This window comes from Hemicordylus capensis, chromosome 6 (assembly GCF_027244095.1).
Source record: "Hemicordylus capensis ecotype Gifberg chromosome 6, rHemCap1.1.pri, whole genome shotgun sequence".
NCBI lineage: Eukaryota > Metazoa > Chordata > Lepidosauria > Squamata > Cordylidae > Hemicordylus > Hemicordylus capensis.
The window spans coordinates 146,309,039-146,336,687 of NC_069662.1; the positions used below are offsets into that span (position 1 = coordinate 146,309,039).

General features: G+C 42.2%; 1 protein-coding gene across 7 annotated transcripts in view; it reads right to left on the minus strand.

Moving 5' to 3' along the window:
* The window catches only part of EPC1 (enhancer of polycomb homolog 1), a 67,491-nt gene that overhangs the window by 16,891 nt on the left and 22,951 nt on the right, over nt 1-27,649 (minus strand). For 5 of the 7 annotated variants that reach the window (XM_053260632.1, XM_053260635.1, XM_053260634.1 and 2 more), the window contains 6 exons: nt 6,709-6,868; nt 3,209-3,354; nt 2,923-3,129; nt 2,105-2,253; nt 976-1,156; nt 61-234 (listed from right to left, as the gene is read on the minus strand). In XM_053260632.1, coding sequence (XP_053116607.1) covers nt 61-234; nt 976-1,156; nt 2,105-2,253; nt 2,923-3,129; nt 3,209-3,354; nt 6,709-6,808 — 957 coding nt within the window. In that variant the 5' untranslated portion in view covers nt 6,809-6,868. The remainder of the gene's footprint in view (nt 1-60; nt 235-975; nt 1,157-2,104; nt 2,254-2,922; nt 3,130-3,208; nt 3,355-6,708; nt 6,869-27,649) is intronic. The other 2 variants (XM_053260636.1, XM_053260630.1) reach the window with 1 other exon arrangement.

Sequence of the window (27,649 nt, forward strand, 5' to 3'; positions counted from 1 at the left end):
TTCAGTTCTGGAAGAATTTTCTTTCCTTCCTAAATCATATTAAAAATATGGAAGCCATACTTGGGAAAGAGGTTCTTCGTCAGAGCTGGGAAAGTCATATTGATTCATATCTTTAGCATTAAAGACTGGCTGTGCAGCAGGAGTTGTCTGCTGAGTAGCAGCAGTAGCTGAAGGTACAACTTTGGGCTTCTTCTCATATTTTCTCTTGGGTCGTATAGCATCAGCCTTTTCTTGCTGAAAGAAAAGAAACTGGTTAGTGGTCTTATCAATGTTCATTAAACAACACTGTACCTAGTCAGCAGAAACACAAAGACAGAATGAATTGCAACACTACATTTTGCTTTACTTCTGTATGCTGGTTTAGAGAAATCTAAGGACTCTGGGGCTGCCATCCTATCCACACTTAGAACTATGGAATTATAAGATCCCAAATGACAAGCAGAAACAAGAACCAGCTGAGCAATAATGTAAGGAAAATGCATTTGTTTAACATTTGTGTTAACTTCAATTATACTTGAAATAGTTGTGTTCTAAAGGAGGTCCAAGTTTCCACTGCAGAACGTGTTAAACGTTTACAGTACTCTGAGTGCAAGACCTTATACACATGCATACTGAGTTTACAGTTGCAGAGTAAATTAAATAAAGCTGGCATTATAAGGTAGTGTTGACTGAAAATAAGCCAATTATTTGTATTTTCCAAATAATTGTTTTGCACATCTACACCAAAATTCTATCTTACAAGTGCATTTAGTTGCCTTTGTGTACCATAGTGATGCAACACTATTTAAAGTGACTAGGGAATTCACCATCACTAATGAACATGGAAACTGGGAACATGGAACCTAATGAACCCAGTGTAGAGAGCAGGTATCTTTACACTTCATGCATTAAAATCACAAGAGTTATTAAGTGTATTTATAGCACCCCCGCAAAGGGCTGTTTTGTCATATCAGCAACAGATTAAGCACTACACACATTTTTAGAAGATGTAGTCACCTTGTTGACTTTAAATTCCTTCAATTCCACACTTTCCTGGTGTTTAAACTGAGTGCTATTAGGAACAGGAATAACAGGGATAGCATAGGTAGGCTTCACAGGCTGTCGCTGTGCCATTACCTCAGACATGATCTCTCCACTATAATCACCCAAATTGTATCTGAAAGTTAAAAAGAAAATGCTTCATTGAATTTTATGACATTAATATTTGCACAACCCTAAATTACCTAGTGAATGCAGACTTTGGGTAAGATGCTGCTGGTAAGGTAACATTCCCACAGAATAATATGAAACCAAACCAAAATTCTGATGACATTATTACAGTTAACAGATTCCAAATGAAGGCGGAGGAAGATAAGTATGGGATTCTCAGTTGGTATCACCAGTCATACAACTAGCACATTTAATTTTTAGATGTTGTTAGTCATATTTATTCTCTGTCTCTATCCCCCTGCCCTGCCCCACCCCCCAGCACTGTGGTTGTCTCAAATGAGATCACAAACTTTTACAACTACTTTACAAGTAGCTTAATTATTTTAGCATGGGGAATAGTTATTACGGAATGCCACAATTTTGAAGTAACAAAGGTACCCAGCTTTTTAAAAAAAACACCCTGTACTTCAGTAACAGCTAAACTCAACCATCAAACTCTGATGTCTACCAAGTCAACAAATATTAAGCCTGAGGGCATACCCAGTTGTTCACTTATGACTGCAAGATCCCATAACTTTGGTTGGCTGCAAGTACAAGCACCAGGATACTCAAATTTTTCATCTAGTTGGCATTAGGACCAATCTGATAAAAAGGACACTGACTATCCAAATACAGCAACAGTTTCATGAAAAATATGGTATTCATATAGATATTAATATGCCAAAATAAAGACTGCATTTAAGGTGACCCTTTATTTTGAGTTAGGTGTCCACCAATAATTAATATTATTATTAATACTAATAAAATTTGTCCAGTGATGGCAGAGTTAAATCTTTACTACTTTATTACAAAAAACCCATTTTATATCCTTGTGTAAAGATACAGAATACTACTCTGCTCTTTAATAATGACATCATTTTAACACAAGAGTCCTGTAATAGTCATGTGTTTTTACCTCTTTTCCATAATTTCCAGTGTTAAATGCAGTAATTCTCTTTTGCTTTTTTCCCTTCTCTTTATCATCTCTAGAATAGTTACTGCACGACTCAAATCCCGACGCAGTTTGAGCATCTTTTCATATGAAGCTTCATCATTTTTTCGATTCTAACAACAACAAAAAGTTGCATTGCTATGAATCTAACCATTTAGGTTTAGAGTTAGACAAGCAGTAAGGATTTTGGAGCATTCATGGCCAGAGGGAACGGATTTATATTAAATCCCTCTGGGCATGAACATTCACTTCAATTGTGATAGTCAATTATAAATTACAAAGCACAAGAGACTTACAACACTTTTAAAGTGCCATAAGACTCTGTGTTCGTTTCGCCACAACAGATGACTTTGAAAGCAGGGTCTGTTACTCCAGAGATACACCTAAACCTTTTAAAAATGGTACAGAAAGATAAACCCACTCAGTTTTACATAAATGGCAATCCGTGAATATTGAGTAATTGATCCTATGGGATCACAGGGATCGGGTTTCTGGTTGGCTGAAAATGGCAGAAAATAGGCCGAATTTTGCAGAGGGGAGGGGACTTCTTACTTTGCTGTGCTGTAACCCCAAATCGACGTCCCCCACCCATTAAAAAAAAAAAATTATAATATGGCAGCCAGAAATAACCTCCATGGTAATTTCCGGCCAGCTCCGACCTGCTGATGCGTGAAGTCAGCAAGTCCCCCCACCCCCACCACACGTTTGTCAAGGTTGGGTGTCTTTTTCTTGACTGCAGATATGTGGAATCCACGGATAATGAGAGTCACCCTTATACTTACTTTTCGGGTCTGCATCTTTTCTGTTCGTCTTCTAAATGCAACGTAAGGATCATTTGTGCTGGAACCATCACGCTTCTCCTGCTTCACTGCTGGGATAAGAGAGGGACCTCGACAGTTTTTCCTCTTTTTAATCCAGTACTCATACACTTCTCTAATCAGTTCATCATCCTCCTTCAAGAGTAATTTGGCCTCCTGCAGGCTGACTGGCTGAAGGTAAAACCCAAGCATGTCACTTTCATACATTCAGTTCTTATAATAATTTCAATTATTTGAAATAATGCTGTACCTGCTGACCACTGCCTTTTTCTAGCCGATCAATCATCTCTTCAAATTGCAAAGGAGAAATCTCAATTTTTTTCTTCAGCTTATTCACAAAGGCCTCATCTTCCGAATCCAAGTCATAATCTGGCTGCTCAGCATCCAAACTAAAAGCTGATGGGAGGGGGAGGGAGGAAAAAGTGCATTTATGTTTTTCATTTTCTAGTGTTGTTGACAAAAAGGGCAAAATCAGTTAAAGGTGTTGCACTAAAGGTGCTTTAAGAAGTAGATGAATTCAACTTAGAAACTGCCCATTTTATAATACCTAGTCACTGCTGTTAGACATTTCCTTGACCCCATATGCTGGGAAAGCACTGAGCTGGCTTGGCTAGATTGTTCCTTTAAAATTAGGTTACACACAATTTTCTTTCTTGTCTGACCAGACAGGAGGAAAGAATAACCAGCTGTAGCTGGTCTCTCTGGCCAGGCTGTGAACCTGCATCCATTCACAGACAGGAGAATAACTGGCTGCAGAAAGAAAGTGGGAGGTACCTCCTAACCCACATCTGGCCAAGTCTGTATTCTAAGAACCTGTCTCCTAGTGCATTGGTTAGAGAGCAGCCCAGTCCTGGACCACTGGAGACTGACAAGCAGAAAGAATACCTAATCAAATACCTGAAGGGCTGTTGCACAGAAGAATTGACTTACTCTGCTGTCCCAGAGGATGACTAGATCTAATGGGTTTTACAGGAGGGTAGATTTCAGATGAACATTAGGAGAAAGAACAGGAATAATTTGAGAATGGAACCAGTTACAGTGAGGGAAATAAGTATTTGATCCCCTGCTCATTTTGTCCGTTTGCCCTCTGACACAGAAATGACCAGGCTATAATTGGAATGGTAGGTTTATTGTAGCTGTGAGAGACAGAATAACAACAAACAAACCCTCAAAAGCCCAGTGCCCAAAAGTCAGCGATGGATTTGCATTGTAGTGAGGGAAATAAGTATTCGATCCCCTATCAACCAGCAAGATTTCAGGCTCCCAGGTGTCTTTTCACTATATGCAGATAACGAGCTGAGATGAGGAACACCCTCTGTAAAGGAGTGCTCCTAATCCCAGCTTGTGACAGTACCTGTATAAAAGACACCTGTCCATAGAAGCAAGCAATCACTCAGCTTCCAAACTCACCACCATGCCCAAGACCAAAGAGCTATCGAAGGATTTCAGGGACAAGGTTGTAGACCTGCACAAGGCTGGACTGGGCTACAAGACTATCGCCAAGCAGCTTGGTGAGAAGGTGACTACAGTTGGCACGATAACTCACAAATGGAAGAAACACAAAATAACTGTCAATCTCCCTCGGTCTGGGGCTCCATGCAAGATCTCACCTCGTGGAGTTGCAATGATCATGAGAACGGTGACAAAGCAGCCCAGAACTACACGGGGGGAACTTGTCAATGATCTCAGGGCAGCTGGAACCATAGTCACCAAGAAAACAATTGGTAACACACTACGCCGTGAAGGACTGAAATCTTGCAGTGCCCGCAAGGTCCCCCTGCTCAAGGCAGCACGTGTAACAGGCCCGTCTGCAGTTTGCCAATGTACATCTGAATGATCCAGAGGAGAACTGGGCGAAAGTGTTGTGGTCAGATGAGACCAAAATCGAGCTCTTTGGCATCAACTCAACTCGCCGTGTGTGGAGGAGGAGGAATGCTGACTATGAGCCCAAGAACACCATCCCCACCGTCAAACATGGAGGTGGACACATTATGCTTTGGGGGTGTTTTTCTGCTAAGGGGACAGGACACCTTCACCGCATCGAAAGGACGATGGACGGGACCATGTACTGTCAGATCTTGGGTGAGCACCTCCTTCCCCCAGCCAGGGCATTGAGAATGGGTTGTGGATGGGTATTTCAGCATGACAATGACCCAAAATACACAGCCAAGGCAACAAAGGAGTGGCTCAAGAAGAAGCACATGAAGGTCCTGGAGTGGCCCAGCTAGTCTCCAGACCTTAATCCCATAGAAAATCTGTGGAGGGAGCTGAAGGTTCGGGTTGCCAAACATCAGCCTCGAAACCTTTCTGACTTGGAGAGGATCTGCAAAGAGGAGTGGGACAACATCCCTCCTGGGTTGTGTGCAAACCTGGTGGCCAACTACAAGAAACGTCTGACCTCTGTGATTGCCAACAAGGGTTTTGCCACCAAGTACTAAGACATCTTTTGTGGAGGGATCGAATACTTATTTCCCTCACTACAATGCAAATCCATCGCTGACTTTTGGGCACTGGGCTTTTGAGGGTTTGTTTGTTCTTATTCTGTCTCTCACAGCTACAATAAACCTACCATTCCAATTATAGCCTGGTCATTTCTGTGTCGGGGAAACGGACAAAATCAGCAGGGGATCAAATACTTATTTCCCTCACTGTACTTAGGAGGTTGGTGTGCTTTCCCTCACTGAAGGGCTTCAAACAGAAGATGGACAGCCATCTTTTGGGAGCTCTAGCCCTAGATATCCTGAGTAGCCTGCAACTCAATAATTCTGTAAAGACCCATGTTAAATATAAAGTTCATTAATCTGTCATATCTGAGATGCAGAACAAACAGATTTACATAGATATATAGCATGGAATACTACCAGAACAAAGTGCTAACTTGGCAAAGAGGCACCTTTTAACGTGGCGATTCTCTTTATTTAGCAGGGGGAGAGTAACTGGCCCTATCCATACCCAGTGACTGTTGCTGGTGTCTATCTTATGTTCCTTTTTAGATTGTGAGCCCTTTGGGGAAAAGACCTAGAGGATATTCCCCAAATAATAGTATTGCCAACCATCTTCTGCAACCAACTAGCACTAGCAATAGCAATAGCACTTACATTTATATACCGCTTTATAGCCGGAGCTCTCTAAGCGGTTTACAATGATTTAGCATATTGCCCCCAACATTCTGGGTACTCATTTTACCGACCTCGGAAGGATGGAAGGCTGAGTCAACCTTGAGCCCCTGGTCAGGATCAAACTTGTAACCTTCTGGTTACAGGGCAGCAGTTTTACCACTGCGCCACCAGGGCCACACCAACTAGACATGGCCACACCCTTTGTTTTATACTAATATTACTAAAGCTGATTTCTGAAATTTCAGAAGTTCTCAGTTGACCCAACAGATGCTTCTGCAGAGATCTCGGGGGTGGGACACAACCCATCATGGAGTCTCATGTGGAGTTTAAGAAGAGGAAAGCTGAGCACGTAGTAAAGAACTGAGAAGAAGCTGATAAGGTAAGCAAACGAACCAACGGAGATCCGAAGAGAAAAGACTGTAGAAAACTAAGAGCTCTCTCAATAGCCGTCTAGTCCCGAGCAAGACAGAACTGGAACTGGAAGGCAGTTACGCCTACAAAGAGTCACATGTCCAGTTCTGTCTCGAGCATGTGCACTCCATAACCGTTTTGAGGATCTCCTACCACTAGGGAAAAATGCACCCTAGAATTATCTGTGAAATTAAGACATTTATTTATAAAGAATACTCACGCTGTATGTGAATAAGCTGCTTTGGCATCTTAAATTCTCCAGGATATATAGATTCATAATAGGCAATATTACTTTCTGCCTCTGGGACTGGTATGACCATATTATCCCTCTTCTCTCCATATACCTGCTGTGCTGAAATAGCCCGCTGGAGATGGTGTTCCTAGAATAAAAGGAAAAGGGAACCTGAGTAGTGAAAGACACACTCTGACTCTACCAAAGTACAGTTAATAGCAGGGCAGGGATACTGGATTTAGTTTTCTTTCATCTTTCCTTTGCTTTATTATTCCAAGCCAATATATTCACAATAATAACCAGATGTGCTATTACCTACATTTGTAAGAGACTATACAAATTCATAATAGGTCAACTCAGTCTTCAATAGATAAACTAGCAGTTTATTAATTGAATTTTGATATCTACTTGGAAGCAGCAAAATGCATCATAATCTACCACAAATAGTTATCACAAAAGTAAGATTTGTGATTTTGCCGACAAGCAAAACTAAGTGGCTGTATCCTTTCATTTTCTGCATATTTAAGGTATTTCTAAAAAGGTAGACAACCACAGCATCAACTATGTGAGGCACTGCAGTTGCTTTCTGTTAACCAATTAGTAAAAGCTGGGAACCAGCCTCAGGATTGTTTCTCTACACCCCTTCTTGGAGGAAATTTATCCCTCTCCCTCCCAAGAACTGTGGTTAAGTGGAATGCCAGAACTCACATTGACTGTGGTTAAGTGAGAACTTGTTCCAGAGGGTAGGGAAAAACATGTTCCCAATTTCCTACAGCGTGCAAACTACAGTTAGGGAGCAGTGGCTCAAATTCTGTCATCTCATTTCCTCCAAATCTTGGTTTAAAGCAGGGGATCCCAACTTGTGCCACTCCAGATGCTGCTGAACTATACATCCCATCATTCCCAGCCACAACAAATTACAGCTGGGAATGATGGAAGTTGTAGTTCAGCAACATCTGGAGTGCCAAAGGTTGATAACTCCTGGTTTAAATGATAGCTTACTGATTTGGATACCACAGCAAATACAGTCTGACAAAGCAAAAGGAGGAGGAAATTCTCTATGGGACAGAGGAGAAGGGAGTGCATGAGCCAATGGCACATTCTGTATCATCCATATCATGAGTTAAGCCAGTGTTACATCTGTATCAGTACCAACTGTTGACTTCTAAACTATTTCTAACTAATATTTATATGCCACTTTTCAAAGCGGTTTACATAGAAAAAGAAATAAATTACAAATTGGCAAATGAGGTGGTTTTTTGGGGGGGAGGGGGTAGTTTTCCTATTGCAATGCCATTTATCCCATTTCTCAAGTTTCCTTGAGCCCAAATATCTTCTAGTTGGTTGCCTGAAAAATTTCTGCAGCACCATCATTCTAATTTGGCATCCATGTGGAGTAAGAGACTAGTCTAGAACATATGCAATATAAATCTTTCAAAAACTCTCCAACACTTCATATGGCCTTTTTTGCAGCATTCAAGATGAACACTTAAGAAACATGGCTACCTTGGGGATACTCTTAAAAGGTACAAGTGAAATGATTATTCCATGTTCACTGGCAGCACCTACTAATCTTCCACAATTTATAAATTCTAAAGTGATATTTTTGGTAATTATACCTTTGCTACACATATAGAACAATTACTGAAAGGTTTATATTACTAGCTTGATTACATATATGATGTAGGTATAAAGACTACCTTGCCAATGATGGCGATAGATAGGACACTCATACTGATTATCAATTCAGTCAACAGGTTCTGAACTCCTCAAGACTGTGAATGAACCCAAGCAAAACTGATGCTGAAATTCTTAATTTACATTTTGTAGTCTGGTTTGGGTACTCAAGAACAATACACTTCTGTTATCAAGTCTGAAGGGTATGCATAGGTAAAATTTGGCAGGTTCCTTTGAAGTACTCTGAACAGGTGATCAATGAAGAATTGAGTCTTATCTTCAAGTAGTCAAAAAGGATCAAGCAAGAACAAGGCACTAGTCATCTTTCAAAAGTCATTAGTACCATTTATACAAACTGAGTGGGTGACAGTTACAGATGACAAAGAAATGGAATGCTACCTTATGCATAGACCCAACTGTCACTATGTGGCAGATACAGTTCAAATCTATTTAAAGCTGCTCTGATACAAAGGCCTCAAAAGTTTTTTTAAAAAAATCTAGGCGCCAGCCCCATAAATTAGGAACCATATTCATTTTTCAGCTTTCTGGATTATTGAGGTCTAGTTTAAATGAAGATAACCCTCTCACCTTCCGTATAATATTGTATGTATCTGTTATCTACATTAGTTTGTAGTTTTCATTTACTATATGTAATCTTAGTTTTCATTCAGTCATAGTGTTGTGTCTGTCCATTAGCCTATTTGCTTGTGTGTGCGTATGTGGCCAGCCGGCAACACCCTCTGCTCCACGAGGGGCGGGGAGAGAGACATGGACTTGCTGCTCATACTTCAGCAATGTCTTCTGCTCCATGGGAAACGACTCCCTGCCTTGACTGCCTTAGTTTTGTGCCTGGTCCCATCCATCTGCTGGACAGCAACAGATGAGCACAAGCCGCAGGAGAGAACAACATGCGCCCACTTTGCTTGCCATCTCCTGCTCACATGTGTCTGTGGCCTGGCTCAGGTGCCACAGTGAGCTGGCATCTGGAGAGCCCTGTGTTACAGAGACTGAATGTGGGGTGGGAAAGATTTACTGAACAAGAATTTAGTAAAAATTTTAGCTCTTACCTTCCCCTTTGCCTTCAAAACACAATCTTATAGGGTTGATGAAAGAACATTTTATCAAAAAGCTGCAGGTATTTCTTGAAGCAGCCTAATTTTAAAAATTAAAACAGGGATAATGGAAGCACGGTCACGTGCATGTCAGTTGGGGGCGGAGCGAGGAGCTAGTTAATCGGTCCGTGAGCAGGTGCAGAACCCCATTCATTATGAATGCAACGGATCACGATCCAGATCAGGTTGCTATTATAACATGTTAGTCATGACTAGCTCCCAATGAAGTTAATGGAATCTAAGTTATTTTATTTGTACAGTGCCCCTAACTTCCTTCTCTGGGCAGTTTATAACAAATTAAAACAGAAATTAAAACCTTAACACAATTAAAAGCACAAGTCTCATTAAAAAGCTTAGGTGAATAAATGTGTCTTTAAAGACTTTTAAAAAGTTGTCAGAGATGGGGAGGCTTTTATTTCAGCAGGGAGCACATTCCAGTGTCTCCAGACAGCAGCAGAAAAAAGCCTATCTCTGAACCAGAGGATCTGGTGGCAACTGCCACCATAAATCTGGACTTGAAAGGCTCAGGCAGGTCATTTGCATTATCTTTCAAGGACAGGAACTGCTGATATTTTGACACACAGGCCATATACTTGTCTATCTTCAGCGAGAGGCAGGAAGCAGTATAGAGCCAGCGTGGTGTAGTGGTTAGAGTGCTGGACTAGGACTGGGGAGACCCGAGTTCAAATCCCCATTCAGCCATGATACTAGCTGGGTGACTCTGGGCCAGTCACTTCTCTCTCAGCCTAACCTACTCACAGGGTTGTTGTGAAAGAGAAGCTCTTTCATGTACTACAAGATGTAGTACACCGCTCTGGGCTCCTTGGAGGAAGAGCGGGATATAAATGTAAAAATAATAATAATTTTTTAAAAAAAACTGCAGATGGACCTCTCTGGATGATCTCAATGAATGATGTGGCTCATTGTGAAGATGTTCTCTTAAATATCCTGGGCCTAAGCTGTTTAGGGCTTTAGGCTATAACCAACAGCTTGTATTTTTCCCAGAAACCTATCGGGAGTAAGTGTAGTTCTTTTAATATAGGAATAATATGGTCTCTTCAAGATGACCCAGAAACCAACCTGGCTGCCACATTCTGTACTAACTGCAATTTCTGTACTATGTACAAAAGCTGTCCCACAGAGCACATATCTTCTATATATTTAATCCTCCTGGGTGTGCCTTTAGAATGTGTGTCCCGGCGCCCAGCTGATTGGCTGGGCGGCTGAGGCATCTGATAGGCTGAGACACACCCAGGAGGATTGGTCGTTGTGGTGGCCAGGCCGTCCCGGGTAAGGGGGAGGAGGCAGTGGCAGCAAAGCCTAGCCTGGCCTGGCCGCCGGAGGCGGGGGGGTTAGTGGGAAACGGGTGGCGGAGCGCAGCCCGGCGCCTGTTGGAGGCCAGGGCGGGAGGGAAATGGGTGGTGGGACTTCCCTGATCGCCACATGGGAGGAGGAATGGTGGCGATGGGGCCTTTTTTGGCCACCTGGTAAGGGGGGCCTGTGGCGGCAGTGAAGTCCAGCCGAATATGGCCACCCGGTGAGGTAAAATGCTCGGGGCAGGAGGGAGAGGGGCAACAGCCAGCCCCAAAGAGCACATAGATGCTCTGTGCGGGTCGGCTAGTACAAATATGATGTTTATACACCACTTTTCAACACAAGTTCCCAAAACAGTTTACATAGATATAAAAATGGCTCAGTGTCCCCGATGGGCTCACAATCTAAAAAAGAAACAAGATGGACACCAGCAACAGCCACTGTAGGATGCTGTGCTTGGGATGGATAGGGCAGTTGATCTCCTGCTATCACCACTTTAAAAAGGTACCTCTTTGCTCAGTTAGCAGGGAGATTACCAGCATATGTACTACCATTTTGAGGTCATTTTATCTCAAGAAATGGACACAGCTGGTGTATCAGCTGAAGCTGACAGAAAGCACCTGACCAGTGCCTCAAAATGAGACTCCAGCAGTGTTTCTTTTAAGGCGTGCACACACGCCTGCGCTAACAGGTTTTTAAAAAATGTCTGCTCAGTTAATTTTGGATCCCGCTCAGGTTGAATCAGGAAGGCCCCACTTTGAATGCATGTGTGCACACACTGCCTTGATACTCCCACCCAGAACAAAATTCATTCCACATACAGATGGGGGGGGGAGGTTTGGGTCCAGAAGCACTCCCAGTCTGTGTACCTGTTCCTTCTGGATAAGTGTGACCCCATCCAGAACTGGTAGATCAAAACTGTCTCCTGGCCCTACACAATAAGTACCTCTATTGTATTTGGGTTCAGTCTCAGTTTGTTCTCCCTCATCCAGCCCATCACAGCCTCCAGGCATACATTTATGGAGATTATGACTTCTCCTGCTGATGTTGACATAGAGAAAAAGATTTGGGTGTCATCGGCACACTGAAAACACACCTCACCAAATATCCTGATGATATCTCCCAGTGGTTTCATGTAGATGTTAAACAGCATTGGAAATAGTATGGAGCCCTCAGGGAAGCCATATAAAAATTCACATTTTGAAGAACAGTGTCTCCAAGCGACACTATCTGGAGTCTGCCTGAGAGGAAGGAACAGAACCACTGCAAAGCAGTGCCTCTCACTCCCAACCCTCTCAGACAGTCCAAAAGGATACTATGGTTGATAGTATCGAAAGAGAGATTCAAAAGAACTAGCAGAGTCACACTCCCTCTGTCAATTCCCCATTGGAGATCATCCATCAGGATGACCAAAGAAGTCTACACCGCATAGTCTGCCTAAAAACCAGTGTGAAATGGGTATATAGATAATCTGTTTCCTCCAAGACTATCTGGAGCTAGGAGGCCACCAACCTCTCAATTACTTTGCCCAACCATGGAACATTGGAGACAGGCCTCTAGTTGCTTAACTCTGAGGGATCCAATGCAGGCTTCTTCAGAAAAAGTCTAAGATTGCCTCCTTAAGACAGGAAGGCATCCTGCCATCCCTCAGAGAAGAATTTATGATATCTACCAGCCCCTCTATGACAACGCCCTCTGCCAGATAGTATAAGCCATGTCAGACAAGGGTCAAGAAGAAGAGTCAGTCTCCTCAATTTCAATGGTGCTTAATAACGAATAACTTTTAAAGATACAATCCAGAGATATATGTCAAATTCTTGTTGTCCCCAGTGAGCTGAGAACTCCCCCATTACCCTCCCCCCTCACAAGCTTCCCTGTGGACACAGTACAATTTAAAAACCTCTTTGTACGTGCACACAAAAAACACCCAACACAAACATGTGCACTCAAAAGAGAGGAGAGGGCAAAGGTGATGTCAATAGAGTATAACCATGACAAAGTATAAGGGGGCCAGCGAGACAGGCGGAGTTGTGAGGTCTCAATGCATGGATGAGACTGTGGCAGTGGGAGATGGCGTTTAGATTTGTTAGGCACTGGGATACACTTTGGGGCAAGCAAAGCCTGTATAAAAAGGGGCAGGCACAACGTGAACCAAGACGTAACCAGACTGCTGGCGCTTAAGATAAAAAAGGTTGCAGAGCAGATTTTAAAATGATGCCTAGGGGATTGCCGACAGGAACTGGATGCTGTCTGGTTTGCCAAGCAAAATTCTCTAGGCGTGAGGGTGCAAACGTTTCAGATAAACCAGAAGGGGACAGAGCAGGAGTAGATCAAGCGGAAACACATGACAGCTGGTCAAAAAGGTCAAATGACAGTAAGGGAGATGGCATATAGGTGTTTATACACACACACACACACACACACACACGCCAGAAGCCTCCACGCCAAGATGGGCAAGCTGGAGAGTTTGGTTATTAATGAAAACAGATATAGTGTGCATAACGGAAACCTGGTGGAACAGTGAGAACCAGTGGGACACTTATTCCTGGATACAAACTCTACAGGAAGAATAGGGATGGATGGATTGGATGTGTGTGGAGCAGCACTGTATATTAAAGAAGGGATAGAATGCAAACAGCTAGAAAACCTAGGAGGACCGGAGCCCTCTAAAGAATCATTATGGGTGACAATACAGGTACTGAAAGGAAATATGTTACTAGGGACATGCTATCGCCCTCCGAATCAAAATGCTGAGAGTGATCTGGATTTGGAGAAGCAATCAGAGGTGTCCAAGAGAGACAGAGCTGTAATAATGGTTGACTTCAATTAAAGGTGATCTAAGTTGCCTTAGAACAGTTGGTCATGGAACCAATCAAAGAGAAGACCTTGGACTTAATCCTGAGTGATGCCCAGGACCTGATGCAGTATGTTAGAGTTGTACAACCACTGGGGAACAGTGACCATAGTGTGATCCAGTTCAGCTTATATGAGAGTGGAGTATTGCCAAGGAAGTCCAACACAGACACGTTGGACTTCAGAAGAGGAAACTTCGCAAAAATGAGGGGACTGGTAAAAAAGAAGGGAAAATCAGGAGGGTCAAATCACTCCAGGAAGCATGGAACTTGTTTAAAACCACAGTAACAGAAGCTCAGTTGGAATGTATATCAAGAAAGAGAAAAGGTACCACCAAATTCAGGACGACGCCAGAATGGCTAACAAGTAGAGTCAGGGAAGCTATAAAAAAGGAAGACAACTTCCTTCTGAAAATGGAAGTCCTGCCCAAATGAAGAGACTAAAGGAACATAAACTCTTGCAAAAGAAATGCAAGGGGACAATAAGAGATGCAAAAAGAGAGCTTGAGCAACATATAGCTAAAAGTGTCAAGGGGAACAACAAAAGCTTCTTTAAATATATCAGCAGCAGAAAACCTGCCAAGAGACAGTTGGACCCTTAGATGATGAGGTTATGAAAGGGATTATTGAGGAGGATAAGGAAATTGCAGTGAACCTGAATGAAAAGCTGCATGAAAGTGAAATTGCTGATCTCTTAGTAAAAATACGTACCCTATAATCAGGATCTGAACAAGAGGACTGGAAAATAGCTCTTATAACTCCCATTTTCAAAAAGAGATCCAAGGGGGATCCGGCAAACTACAGGCTGGTTAGTTTAACTTCTGTGCCAGGTAAAATTGATGGAAAGTATACTTAAGGACAACACTGTTAAACATATAGAAGAATAGGCTGAAGGAGAACCAGCATGGCTTCTGCAAGGGCAAGTCTTGACTCACTAACCCTTTGGAGGTTTTTTGAGTGTCAGCAGGCATGTGGATAAAGGTGATCCAGTTGACATAGTAGTACACATGGACTTCAAGATAGCTTTTGACAAAGTTCCCTACCAGGGTGGATTTGATTTAAATCACTAGCAGGGTGGATAAAAATAAAAATAAAATCCGATTTAAATAAAAAAAATCCGATTTAAATAAAAAAAATCCGATTTAAATAAAAAAAATCAGATTTTTTTAATGTAATCTGTACAAGAAGTGTACTTGTAATCATGTAATCAGTACAAGAAGTGAAGGCAGCATGCTCAAAACAAAAAGTGGCACGTCAAATGATATCCAAAAAGGCACAACTGGGCACTGTCCTGAGAAGATGACTAGACCAGTTCTGGAGAACTGCATCTCTAAGAGCTGGGATCTTAAAAAGCTTTTCTGGGGTTAAGTAAAAAATAAATTTCTCACTTTGTCCCTATCTGCTTTTCTTGAATCAGCGATTCATTAAGCAATGGTTACCAACAACCAGACTAATACTGCACCCACCAAAGATGTTCCACATGCACAATGGGAGTTGGGCAGTTTTTGTTGCTGTCTCATTATCTCTTCAGCCCATTACCCTGAGAGAACCGGGCTGCAAAGGGAAAGGGGACATTAATAACACACCCACACACACTCTGCTCTCTCAAATTATTAACTCGGAATGCTTTTTAGAGCATGCAACATTAACCTGGATTTCAGCCAAATTGATGGACTACTAAGTACTTTTAAGTTTCTCCATCAAAGAATAGATAACATAGGTAGTCAACACTGCACAAACTCTCAGGCCAGAATTGTGAACTTAGCATACAACATAACTGCTTTATGAGCAAAGAAATATTTTCTTTGGAGCACTGAGAACAGGATCTTCTATGGGTACATAAGAAACGTTGGTCTTACTGTGAAGGGTTCTTTTTCATAGTTGAGGAGGCTATCCTTGTGTATCAAGCATGCTCCAACAGACAGAATCTAACCTTTTGAACAGTAGGTGTGGCTAGCTTCCTGCCTGGAAGGCAGCAAATCCCTAGTTCCAGGACTGTTGCACCAAAGACCACAAAAAATAATAATTAAAAAAACACCACCCAACAGCAAATGTTACATATATACTGAACAGAAAACACCAAATGAAAAGGGTAATGCTAGAAACAAAGAGGCATAAGAAAACAGCAGGGAATAAGATACTACAAAGCGGAAAACCCTAAAAGTTGCCACCTCCCCCCAAAATGAGCAATTCCCACCCAGACAGTACAAGAATACTAGCGGATTCCTAGGGTGGGTTGGATGGCCTCAACTATGAAAAAGAACTCTGCAGCAGGACCGTGCAACCTAATGCTGCCTGAGCAAAGTGGAAAGAGGAGATTTTGTAATGTTTAATGAAAGGGGCAATGGGAGACCACGTAGCTGCCCTGCATATTTCTAACTGCAGGGCGTTGGCTTAAATACTGCAGAAGTCGCTGCACTGCAGGTAGAATGGGCTAGGAGTGGAAAGATTAGAGGCCCCATCAGCAATTGTAATGCAGGTTTTTATCCATCTCAACAAGGTAGCTTTAGATACCTTAATTCCCCAGAGACGAATGATGAAATGAAACAAACAGAGTCTGAGTGTTTAATGGCCTTAGATTGTCAGATGTAAACATGAATAGCACAGTGCACATCTAAAGTATGCCAGATTTTTTCCTTAGGATGCACTGGAGAGGGACAAAAAGAAGGGAGGACTATATCCTGAAAACGGTGTAAGTTGGAGTTTATTTTTGGCAGAAAGGTAGGATCTGTCTTCAGCACCACAGCATCTGTCTGGAAGATGCAAAGCTCCTTCTGGACTGAGAGAGCCCCCAGTTCAGAAACTCTACTCACAGATGTGATTGCTGTGAGAAAGAGGACTTTATAAGAGGAGCTTCAAGGAGCTGTCTGCCAGGGGCTCAAAGGGAGGTTAAGTGAGTGCATTAAGCACCTTGTTCAAGCTCCATGATAAGAATCTATGGACTGGAGGAGGAGCCAAATTGGAGGCATCCTTGAGGAATCGTCATAGGTGGGGATGCAAATGGGAGGAACCCTTAGGCAAAAGTCTGAGAACAGAAGAAAGGGCAGATGTCTGGTGTTTAAGTGTGTTGGGACATAACCACATATCTAACCCTGACTGTAAGGCTAGAACCTCAGAAATGCCTACAGATAGTGGATGAACTGCCTTCCTTTGAGCCCAGAGAGAAAAGGCTGCCCAGGTTGTCCGGTAAATACGGTTAGTTGAAGGTCACCTGGACGCAAGAATAAGATTCTGTACAGCCTTTGAGTACCCCTTCTTGGCTAAGATGGAGTGTTCAATTTCCAGGTGCAGAGTCAGAGCCACTGAGGATCTGGATGGAGGAACGGCCCTTGTGATAGTAGATCTGGCCACAGAGGAAACAGCCATGACTGATTGACCAAGAGGTTCTGAAGATCTGGAAACCAAGGCCTTTGAAGACAATGGGTTGTGATCACGATGGGTTGTGCCCATTCTCTGCGAAGCTTTTGAAATACCTTGGCAACAACCCCCGGAGAAAAAGCATTAGAAGGCCGAGGGGCCACAGAGCCATCAGGGCATCTGTCACCTCCGCCTGGTGGGGAAAGAACCTGGTGAAGAATCTGGGGAAATGCAAAATGGTCCATGTCGGGAGGTGGGGGTGAAGCGCTTCGCAATCTGTTGAAACACCAATGGATGTAATGACCATTTGGCTGGATCTATGCTTTGGTGACTGAACCAGGTGGCTTGCGAATTGGCCATGCCCTGCAGATGTTCTGCCGTGATGGATGCAAGGTGAAGTTCTGCCCAACAAAAGAGCTTGTCTGACTCCATCAGAGAATGTGATCTGCTGCCGCCCTGCTGATTGATGTGTAAATAAATAAATATATGTGTAAATTGGTGTGTAAATAAGTAAATAAATAAATTTGACTATCACACTGTCAGTGTGCACCAGAATGTGAGTTTTCCAAACTAGAGGGAGGAACTGATTTAGGGGCAGTTGAACTGCATGAAGCTCGAGCCAATTTATGGTGTGTGTCACCTCCCTGGTTGACCAAATGCCCTGGTCATATGGACCCATGCAGTGTGCTCCCCAACCCAGCAGGTTCACATTGGTAGTGATGATGTTCCGTTCCAGAGGAGTCAGAAGGAGCCCTAGATCCAAGGCTGGTGATAGCCACCAATGGAACAAAAGTGACACAGTTGGGGTGAGAGAGATCTCCTTGTGCACAGAAGCCATGATGTCCTCTTGGAAGGGACACCATAATGGGTTGTTGTTTTTTTAGAAAGCATTTGAAAACCCACCTCTTTATGCAAACTTTTTCTGTTCTTTAAAATTCTAAGGTTTTAATTTGTGGTTGATTTTAAATTGTTTTAAGTTTTTGTATATATTTTAACTTGTTTTATACTATTGTTAACCATCCAGAGATGAAAGTTTGGGGCAGTGTACAAATGAAACAAACAAACAAATAATGGGGCTGGCCAAGGGAGATGGGAGCTCAATAACCTCTGATGCGTACGGGAAACTGCAAGGAGAGCACTCCTTGCAAACCACCTGAATTAAGAGGCATGCACTGAGCTGGGAAGTTGCCGAGGGCTTGTGGCATTTGCGAGGCTCAGCATCGCCCTTCTTGGTCTCTTCTGCATGGTGCATCTTTTTAGTGGCTTTTTTGTACAACTTTTTGTCCTTCTCCGAGCATGAAGCAGAGAAGGCCAGAGTGTTAAGAATGGAGCATTCCCTGCATGGAGAAAGGGAGCCTGTTCGCTGTAACCCCTATTGCGCGTGCAAGGAAGAGCCTCCCCAAGTATCAGGGCACAGACCCTCAGAGAGGGTGCCCTGCAGTAAAGCTCCTGCATGGGAGTGGTTCATAGTGCCAATAAGTGGCTGTAAACTCTCCTCCATGGAAATCAGAAAGCAAATGCCAAACACACCTTACAAATGCCAATGAGCCAAATTGAGAAAGGCAAAAATGGTTTTGATTCAATTTATAAAAAAAACAAAACTGCAAAAAGTCGACTTTCTTCATCTTCTGGCACACTACTAAGGGTGTGGGGGTAGAGGGAAAAAAGAAAATTCTAGCCACAGAAAAAAGAGCCAAGGAGCCAGGAGCTTCTCGGTAGCCCTGTGTTCAGGAGCAAGACAGGACTGGAACTGGGGATTTGCTGCCTTCCAGGCAGGAAGCTAGCCATGCCTACAGTTCAAAAGGTCAGGTCCTGTCAGAACATGCACAGTACACAACCCAGTGATAAGGATGGTCTTCTCAACTATGGAAAAAAAGCATTGCTGGATCAGGCCCAAGGCTTATGTAGTCCAGCATCCTTTTTCACAGTGGCCCACCAGATGCCTCTGGGAAGCCCACAGGCAAGAACTGAGAGCATCCCCTCTCTCCTACTGCTATTCCCCTGCAACTGGTATTGAGAGGCCACTTGCCTCAGGCTGGATGTGGCCCATAGCCCTCAGACTAGCAGCCATCGATAGACAAATAAATAAATAATAAATAAATAATGAAATAAGTGGAGGAGAGGTCTAACTATCACCTGACTCCTAATGCTTTAAGGGGGAAAACCCTGTCAAAACAGCAATTTAAATTGTTTAAAAACATCCATAGATTACTAAAAGCTGGCTTTAAAAAAGTGTGTCTTAAGGGCTTTTTAAAAGGCTGGCAAAGATGTTAAACCATGAATATCTATAGAGAGCACATTCCATGGCTAAGGAACTACAACAGTGAAGGCCCACTCCTGAGTCACCGCCAGACAAGCTGGTGGTATACTGAGACAGATCTCTCTCGATGATCTCAATGTGTGGTGGGGATCATGCAGGAGGCGGTAGGTACACTCCCAGACAACCCCATCCTAAGATGTTTAGGGCTTTAAAGTGTAGTCTCACCAGTACTTTGTATTTTGCCAAAAAACCTATTGGTAGACAATGCAATTGCTTTAAAAAAGGGCATAATATGGTCTCTCCGAGACACCCCAGAGACCAATCTAGCTGTTGCATTTTGAACCAACTGAAGTTTCTAAACAACATACAAAGGCAGCCAAAGGCAGAGTGCATTGCAGTAGTCAAGCATTGCAGTAGTCCAGCCTTAGAATTGGTCTAAGCCATTCTTAAAGCCATCCAGGATATTGGCTATCACCACATTTTGTGGCAGAGAATTCCATAGGTTGATTAATAATAATAATAATAATAATAATAATAATAATAATAATAATAATAATAATAAAATATGTACAACAGGGTATTTGCAAAACAACAACAACACAAGTCTATATTGGGTATGTGAACACACCCAAGATTTTACAGGGCATCCAATCACTGTTCCCTCTAAGAAGGATTTCCAGATGTTGTTCACTGCAACTCTCAGCATCCCCAGCTGCAATGGCCTCTGGCTGGAGATTATGGGAGTTGTAGTCAACAACATCTAGGAACCCGTTAGAGGGAACACTACTATTGCATCCAATAGTAGCTTCCTACTTTCCTTCCACTGATCTGATCAAAGCACCATCTTTAAACTAGCGAGACTACTCTAAAAATCAGTCAAAGCATTTACTTCTGCAGGCATACCCTTGTAATAGGAGGCCTTTTTTGTTTTTCAAGACTATGACAGCAGATTCTCTCTCTCTCACACTGCTTCATGTTTACCAACTTCATAATCTAAACAACTTTTAGCAGTTGTGCCTGATGATGACTCATGCAAGGCAGTCCAGCATCCACAGGCAAGATAATATCTTTACCAGGGGTCAAGAAGTGTCACCTCAGTTCACCAGCGAGTCGAAGTATTTTACTCTCTGGATGTTCCTCAAGCTATTATATTGGTACATTTTTCTTACGGAGTTTTTTCACTCTTCGGGCATCATTTTTTACTCTTCACAGACTAGTGCATTTCCCCAGCCCTGATCTTTACTATAAGACCATATTTTTAAAAAATCCTTAAATATTATAGTGTCTGAGACATTCAAAATAGTTAACAGAATCCGTTTTTGACATTCTTTTTCTATAATTAGGCATGTACATGAACCAAGGTTTGTGCAGTGGTCTGATTTTAGACTGGATCATGCTTCTGCAAACTGGTTCATTCCGGTTCAGCCCAACCACAAACCAGTTCAGCAGTTCGAGGACAGTGCCAGGGAGCAGCACAGCAACCAGGTCCTTACCTGTGTTACTGCTGTTCCAGAAGCTTCCTGCCGAGGTGGCAGCTCCCCCATGTGCAGTGCTGGCACACACCTGGCCTCTGCACACACTCTCCCCACTTTTCCTTGCCCGTACAAGCTTCAGCAGAGTTCTGAGTCATGAGGTGATCATCAACAGCATGCTGATCACGCACCTGGCCTACGTGTATGTGTTGAGGTCAAGTGAGTGCTGTCAAGATGCACAGCCTGACGTGGGTTTTTTTTTTGTGGGGGGAGCGCTGCTGCAGGAAGCTGCCTGGAATGGTGGTCATGGAGACAAGGACCTGCTTGCTTACTTTTAAACATGCTGCCGGCTGTCCCCGTACAGCACTGCCCTTGAACTACTGAACCAGCTCACTGTTGGCCAAAGCAGAATGAACCGGTATGCGGAACCATGAACCTTGGTTCGTGCACATGCCTAAAGTATATTCCAATGCAACCCAATGAACAATCTTGGACAGGGAGGTGTTCGCCCTGCCAACTACATTCATTGTCAACGTTTTGCACTCATTTGTTTCTCTTCCTTTTTTATATTCAGACCAGAAGAAAAGCAAACATACCAGCAACAATCATTTGTAGTTATCAAGGTAAATCATTGGCAGAAATAAGTTTTGAAGCACATATATCTGCTTATTGACAATAATTCAACATTTTAACATTTCATTATGTACAGGTGAAACTCGGAAAATTAGAATATCATGCAAAAGTCCATTAATTTCAGTAATGCAAATTAAAAGGTGAAACTGATATATGAGACAGACGCATTACATGCAAAGCGAGATAAGTCAAGCCTTAATTTGTTATAATTGTGATGATCATGGCGTACAGCTCATGAAAACCCCAAATCCACAATCCCAGAAAATTAGAATATTACATGGAACCAAGAAGACAAGGATTGAAGAACAGAACAATATCGGACCTCTGAAAAGTATAAGCATGCATATGTATTCAATACTTGGTTTGGGCCCCTTTTGCAGCAATTACTGCCTCAATGCGGCGTGGCATGGATGCTATCAGCCTGTGGCACTGATGAGGTGTTATGGAAGACCAGGATGCTTCATTAGCGGCCTTCAGCTCTTCTGCATTGTTTGGTCTCATGTCTCTCATCCTTCTTTTGGCAATGCCCCATAGATTCTCTATGGGGTCAGGTCAGGCGAGTTTGCTGGCCAATCAAGCACAGCATACTGTATACTTTTCAGAGGTCCGATATTGTTCTATTCTTCAATCCTTGTCTTCTTGGTTCCATGGAATATTCTAATTTTCTGGGATTGTGGATTTGGGGTTTTCATGAGCTGTACGCCACGATCATCACAATTATAACAAATTAAGGCTTGACTTATCTCACTTTGCATGTAATGCGTCTGTCTCATATATCAGTTTCACCTTTTAATTTGCATTACTGAAATTAATGGACTTTTACACGATATTCTAATTTTCCGAGTTTCACCTGTACTACTGAAACAATATCAAGAAGATACAGTATTCGGACATGGGTGTACTGAAGTCCAGTTTACACAGCCTGCCAACAAAAACAGAGATGGTTCCTGAAATCAGATCTAGTAAATTTCTGAACTACTTGCTGTTCCCCACCCAACACCAATCTTCCATTAGAGGGAAGGAAAATACTTGTGTTGCGCTTCCAAAGAAGAACAACTTCCACATCTGGCTTAGAGATGGAAACAACTAGACCAATCACACTTTCGACCAAAATGTCATGATGAGCTGATTCAGGCATCATGTGGAACCATAGTTAAACTGTTTGATTCTGTGCAGTGCCCTTAAATCTCAGAAGCAGACACTCCTCCCACCTTTCTTTGCCTGTACAAGCCTCAGCAGAATTCTTCTGACTGACTGAGGTGAAACACAAGCCATGCTCAGTTGCGAAGTTTGAACTGACAGAGCTTTGTTTATTTTGACCGACTTCCCTATAACAAACATAGATCTGAATCCAGGTTTAGGAGTGAGTTTCAGATCAGGTTATTTTAGGAATAAAACTGAATAAACCAAAATTAATTTTTATCCTCAGTCAGAAGTAGAGTTATGTTGAGGTTTGCACTGACAAGGGAATGCATGTGCCTGAGAATCAGGGAAGTTGTGTGAAAGTGTAAACTGTAAAGTGATGCATATTGGGGCAAAAAAACCCAGACTTCACATACACCCTGATGGGATCTGAGCTGTCAGTGACTGCTCAGAAGAGAAACCTTGGGGTAATGGTGGACAACTCATTGAAAGTGTCAGCTCAATGCGCGGCAGTGGTAAAAAAGGCAGACTCCATGCTAGAGATCATTAGGAAGGGGACTGGGGGGAAAATGCTAATATTATAATGCCCTTATACAAATCCATGGTGAGGCTACATCTGGAGTACTGTGTACAGTTCTGTTCAGTGTATCTTAAGAAGGATATTGTAGAACTGGAAAAGATGAAGAAGAGGGCCACCAAGATGTTTAGGGGCCTGGAGCAGCTTTCTTATGAGGCTATGCTCTTTACTTTGGAAAAGAGGCGAGTGAGGGGAGACATGATTAAGGTGTGTAAAATTATGCATGGAGTAGAGAGAGTGGGCAGAGAGAAATTTTTCTCCCTCTCACACAACACTAGAACCAGGGGTCATGCCATGAAACCAAAGGCCAGGAAATTTAGGACCAACAAGAGGAAGAACTTTTTCACACATTGTATAATTAATCTATAAACTTCTTTGCCATGGGATCGGGTGATAGCCACTAGTTTGGATGGCTTTAAAAAGGGGCTTAGACAAGTTCATGGAGGACAGGTCTATCAATGGCTACTAGTCTGGTGGCTATAGGCCACCTCTAGCCTCAGAGGCATGATGCTCTCAATACCAATTGCAGGGGAGCAACAGCAAGAAAGAGGGCATGCCCTCATTTCTTGCCTGTGAGCTCCCCAGAGGCATCTGGTGGGCCACTGTGTGAAACAGGATGCTGACAAGATAGGCCTTGGGTCTGATCCAGCAGGGCTGTTCTTAAAAGCAAGTTGGTGTGACTGCAGAAAGACCATGAAAAACCAACAAGATTTAACCAGTTGTATGTGACATCTGTCGGCTGAATCCCTTGCTGCTCTCCTAAAATATTTTTATTTCTTCTGCTAGTATCTCTTAATATTTCTGCTAGCCCTATGCATAACTATTCATTTACTCTTGCCAATGCAGCATAATTATTTTTCACACACACATTACCACACAGATTTATAGTTGCAGGAACTATTTAGAAATTCAAAGCTATTATGTCACTATATAATTATTTCTGTATTCTTACAGCATTCCTGCTGTAGTTGAGTGAAGAATACTGTCTATGGGCTTGTAATTGGTGGTCAAACATAGAAGACCACTTTTTGTTGCACTGTGCATAGAGTAAAAGCTCAAGGTGAATTCTGTTACCATGAATTATTCTGAGACAATAATATATGTAACAAATGCAAGTACTGTGGTAAGTTAGGATATGGAAGCTGTCTGCTTACAATGATTTGTTTTTTCGTTGCACCGATTAATCTTTAAAGGACATACCTTAGGCATTTTCCAAATTAACAGAATCAATACTAATTGTTTACACTGTAAACAATTACCCCTCCGTGCTCATTTTAAAAAGCTTGGTAATGGTGAAAACCTGTTGATTGTTTTAATATTTAAATGTTGTAATTCTGTTTTCCCCATTTACATTATTTTATTGTAAGCCACCTAGAGATGCAAGCTTGCAGTGGTATAGGAGTATGTTAAATAAATAAAAACAAGTGATCTCTTAAAACACGTGGCAAGGTATCATCCAATGCTATCTTAAGGATGCATAAATACGGTACTCAGGTTCCATCTTAGCCTCCATCTTTTTATTTATTTATTTTTGTTTATTTATTATTCCTCTGTGTAAACCGCCCTGAGCCATTTTTGGAAGGGCGGTATAGAAATTGAATAATAAATAAATAAACAAACAAAAATATCACCTCCAAAGCCTGGTTCTCTTTTTGTAAGTTTCTCCATCAAACTCAGAAGATACTGCAACTGAGAAGCATCTTCAGAAGCTAATCCTAAGCACCTCTTTTCTCCTAAGAACACCCTCAGAATCAATTTCTTTTTTCAAGAAATGATAACTGTTTTGTAACAATTATAGTCAATTCTTCCACAGTCTGCAAAAGGCAATGTGGAAGGAGTAATCCTAAATCATGTGAAATAGTATTTTCTAAATGACTTGACTAGTAAGCCAGAGGTTGCTGGTTTGAATCCCTGCTATTATGTTTCCCAGACTGAAACATATCGGGCAGAAGCGATATAGGAAGAGGCATCATCTCATACTGCGCGGGAGATGGCAATGGTAAACCCCTCCTGTTTTCTACCAAAGACAACCATGGGGCTCTGTGGTCGCCAGGAGCTGACACTGACTCACACTTTACCTTTAGTTCTAGTGCCTTAAGTAAGGGGCTATTTGTTCTTGTGCTTTTGAACAATATACCTGCCACTCTGAAACAAGGACATATCTTCTCATGGGCAACTGACAATCTCTTAAATATTCACACATAAGAGCTTGGTAAATGGCATGGTAAGTCCAAGCAAAAGCAAAGGGCAAGAGCAGGCCATCTTCAAAATATTTGTTGAGATCAAAGAAGCCTATTATATGAAGCTTGCATATCTGTTTAAACAAAAAGGGTGAACAATAAAATCCATTTAGAGATTATAAATAAGTGGTCATTACATAATATGGCAACTGCACTACTTGACATTTGGCTTCCTGGCCCAATTCAAGAAACTATTAACCTTTAAAACCCTAGACATCTCATAGGCCACCTCTCACCACCTCGCAAACATACTCCAAAATAATCATGTAGGGTCCTGCTCCAGGTAGCTTCATTGTGTGATGTTAAGCAACATTAGCCAAGGAACTTCACTGTTGCAGCCCTGAGGCTACAGAACACTATATTCCAGAAGAGGGTAATGTGAACACATCCTAAAGGTAAAGTGTGCCATCAAGTCGATTTCGACTCCTGGCGCCCACAGAGCCCCGTGGGTTTCTTTGGTAGAATACAGGAGGAATTTACCATTTCCTCCTCCCGCGCAGTAGGAGATGATGCCTTTCACCATCTTCCTATATTGCTGCTGCTTGATACAGTACCAGCGGGGATTCAAACTGGCAACCTTCTGCTTGTTAAGCATTTCACCACTGCACTACTTAAGGTGACCAACACATCCTACCAGGCCTTTATTTGGGGGGCAACTGGTCAGTAAATGATGATTGTACATTTGGTTTTTGGAATTTACTGGGAAACAGCATTTTAAATTAGCTTCTAAGAGGTTTTTTTTTAAATGTTTGATTTTTAAAATGCAATTTTAGGTTTGGAATTGCAAGCCATCTTGAGCTTATAGGGAGAGGATAAGATTTATTAAATAAAATATGCTATCATGCAACTATGGCATATGGGTAAGGTTTTGGACACACATCCACTAACTTGATGTTCAGAGCTCACCCATAGTGACCATGCACTGAATGCTATCCAAAACATTATCTTATGACATACATATAGTGTTCACTGTTCCCTCTAGGGCGTGCGCACGTGCTCACAAGTTTTTGGATGTCCACTCAATTTTAGATCCCGCTCAGGCTGAATCAGAAAGGCCCTATTCTGAATGCAGATGTGCACACACTACCTTGATACTGCCATCCAGAACAAAACTCATTCTGCACAGAGATGAAAAGAATTAGAGGGACCACTGACAATAACATTCAACTGGAGAATTGAGAAATATGTGGGCAAGTTTTAAGAGCAGTCCTGTTGGATCAGGACCAGGGCCTATCCAGTACAGCATTCTGTTTCCCACTGTGGCCTACCAGATGCCTCTGGAAAACCCACAGTCAGGAGATGAAGGCATGACCTCTTATCCTACTGTTGGCTCCTGGAAATAGCCAGGACTAGTAGCCACTGGTAGACCCATCCTCCACAAAGTTGCATAAGCTCTTTTTAAAGCTATCCAAGATGGTGGCTATCTCCAAACTGCACAGCTGGTGACGGAACTATTAAATCCTCTTCATTCCTGTCCCACCTACGTCATAGCAGACTGCGTCAACAATGACAAATGCAAATGTCAGCACACCAAACGATACTAAAATGCACATACACATCAGATGTTATTTCCACCTTTATTCTAAATCTATAAGATGCTCTTACAAGTAGCAATGAGACTTCTTTGGAACAATGCACTGAATAGAGTGGACTGATTTAAATAAAAGCAAATTACACCAGTGATCAAAAGTCACCAAAAAAAAGGCAGATTTAAACCAAAGTTATCTATTTATTATTTAGATACTAAGCGCATAAAGAGTGCAGATAACTGTTCTCCATGGAATGGAAGATAAGCTGTCCAACATTCTTTGACAAGTAAGTGGAATTATAAATGTTTATTATAGTTAGAGTATTGACTGAGGCAGCTGCAGAGATAAGGTAATTAATAGGCATAAAACAGAAGTAAAAGGTCACCGAGCTGGATCAATCGCTGACACCTGTGCTGACTTGCCAGCCCTGGCACCCAGTATCAAGCCATAAGATCAAGTACATTAACTATTATGCTGCATGACTGGCAAAGATGTTTTCCCCACCAATTCTCTCTTTATGTAGGAGAGCAGCCTTTCATAAGTGGGTCTTAAGAGCAGTTTAAAGCAATTTGTATTTAGTTCAGATTTCACTTTAAACTAGGTTTCTTAAAAAGAGAGAGAAAGTTATACAGTAGTTAAAGCTTAGACAGTTAAAAAAAATTTTTTACCCTTGGCTTTGAAGGAAACAGGGGTATTGTATTTATGGCAGGCAACTTACGGCACAAGTTCTGTTAGTTTCACCTTCATAGTTGTTAAGACACTG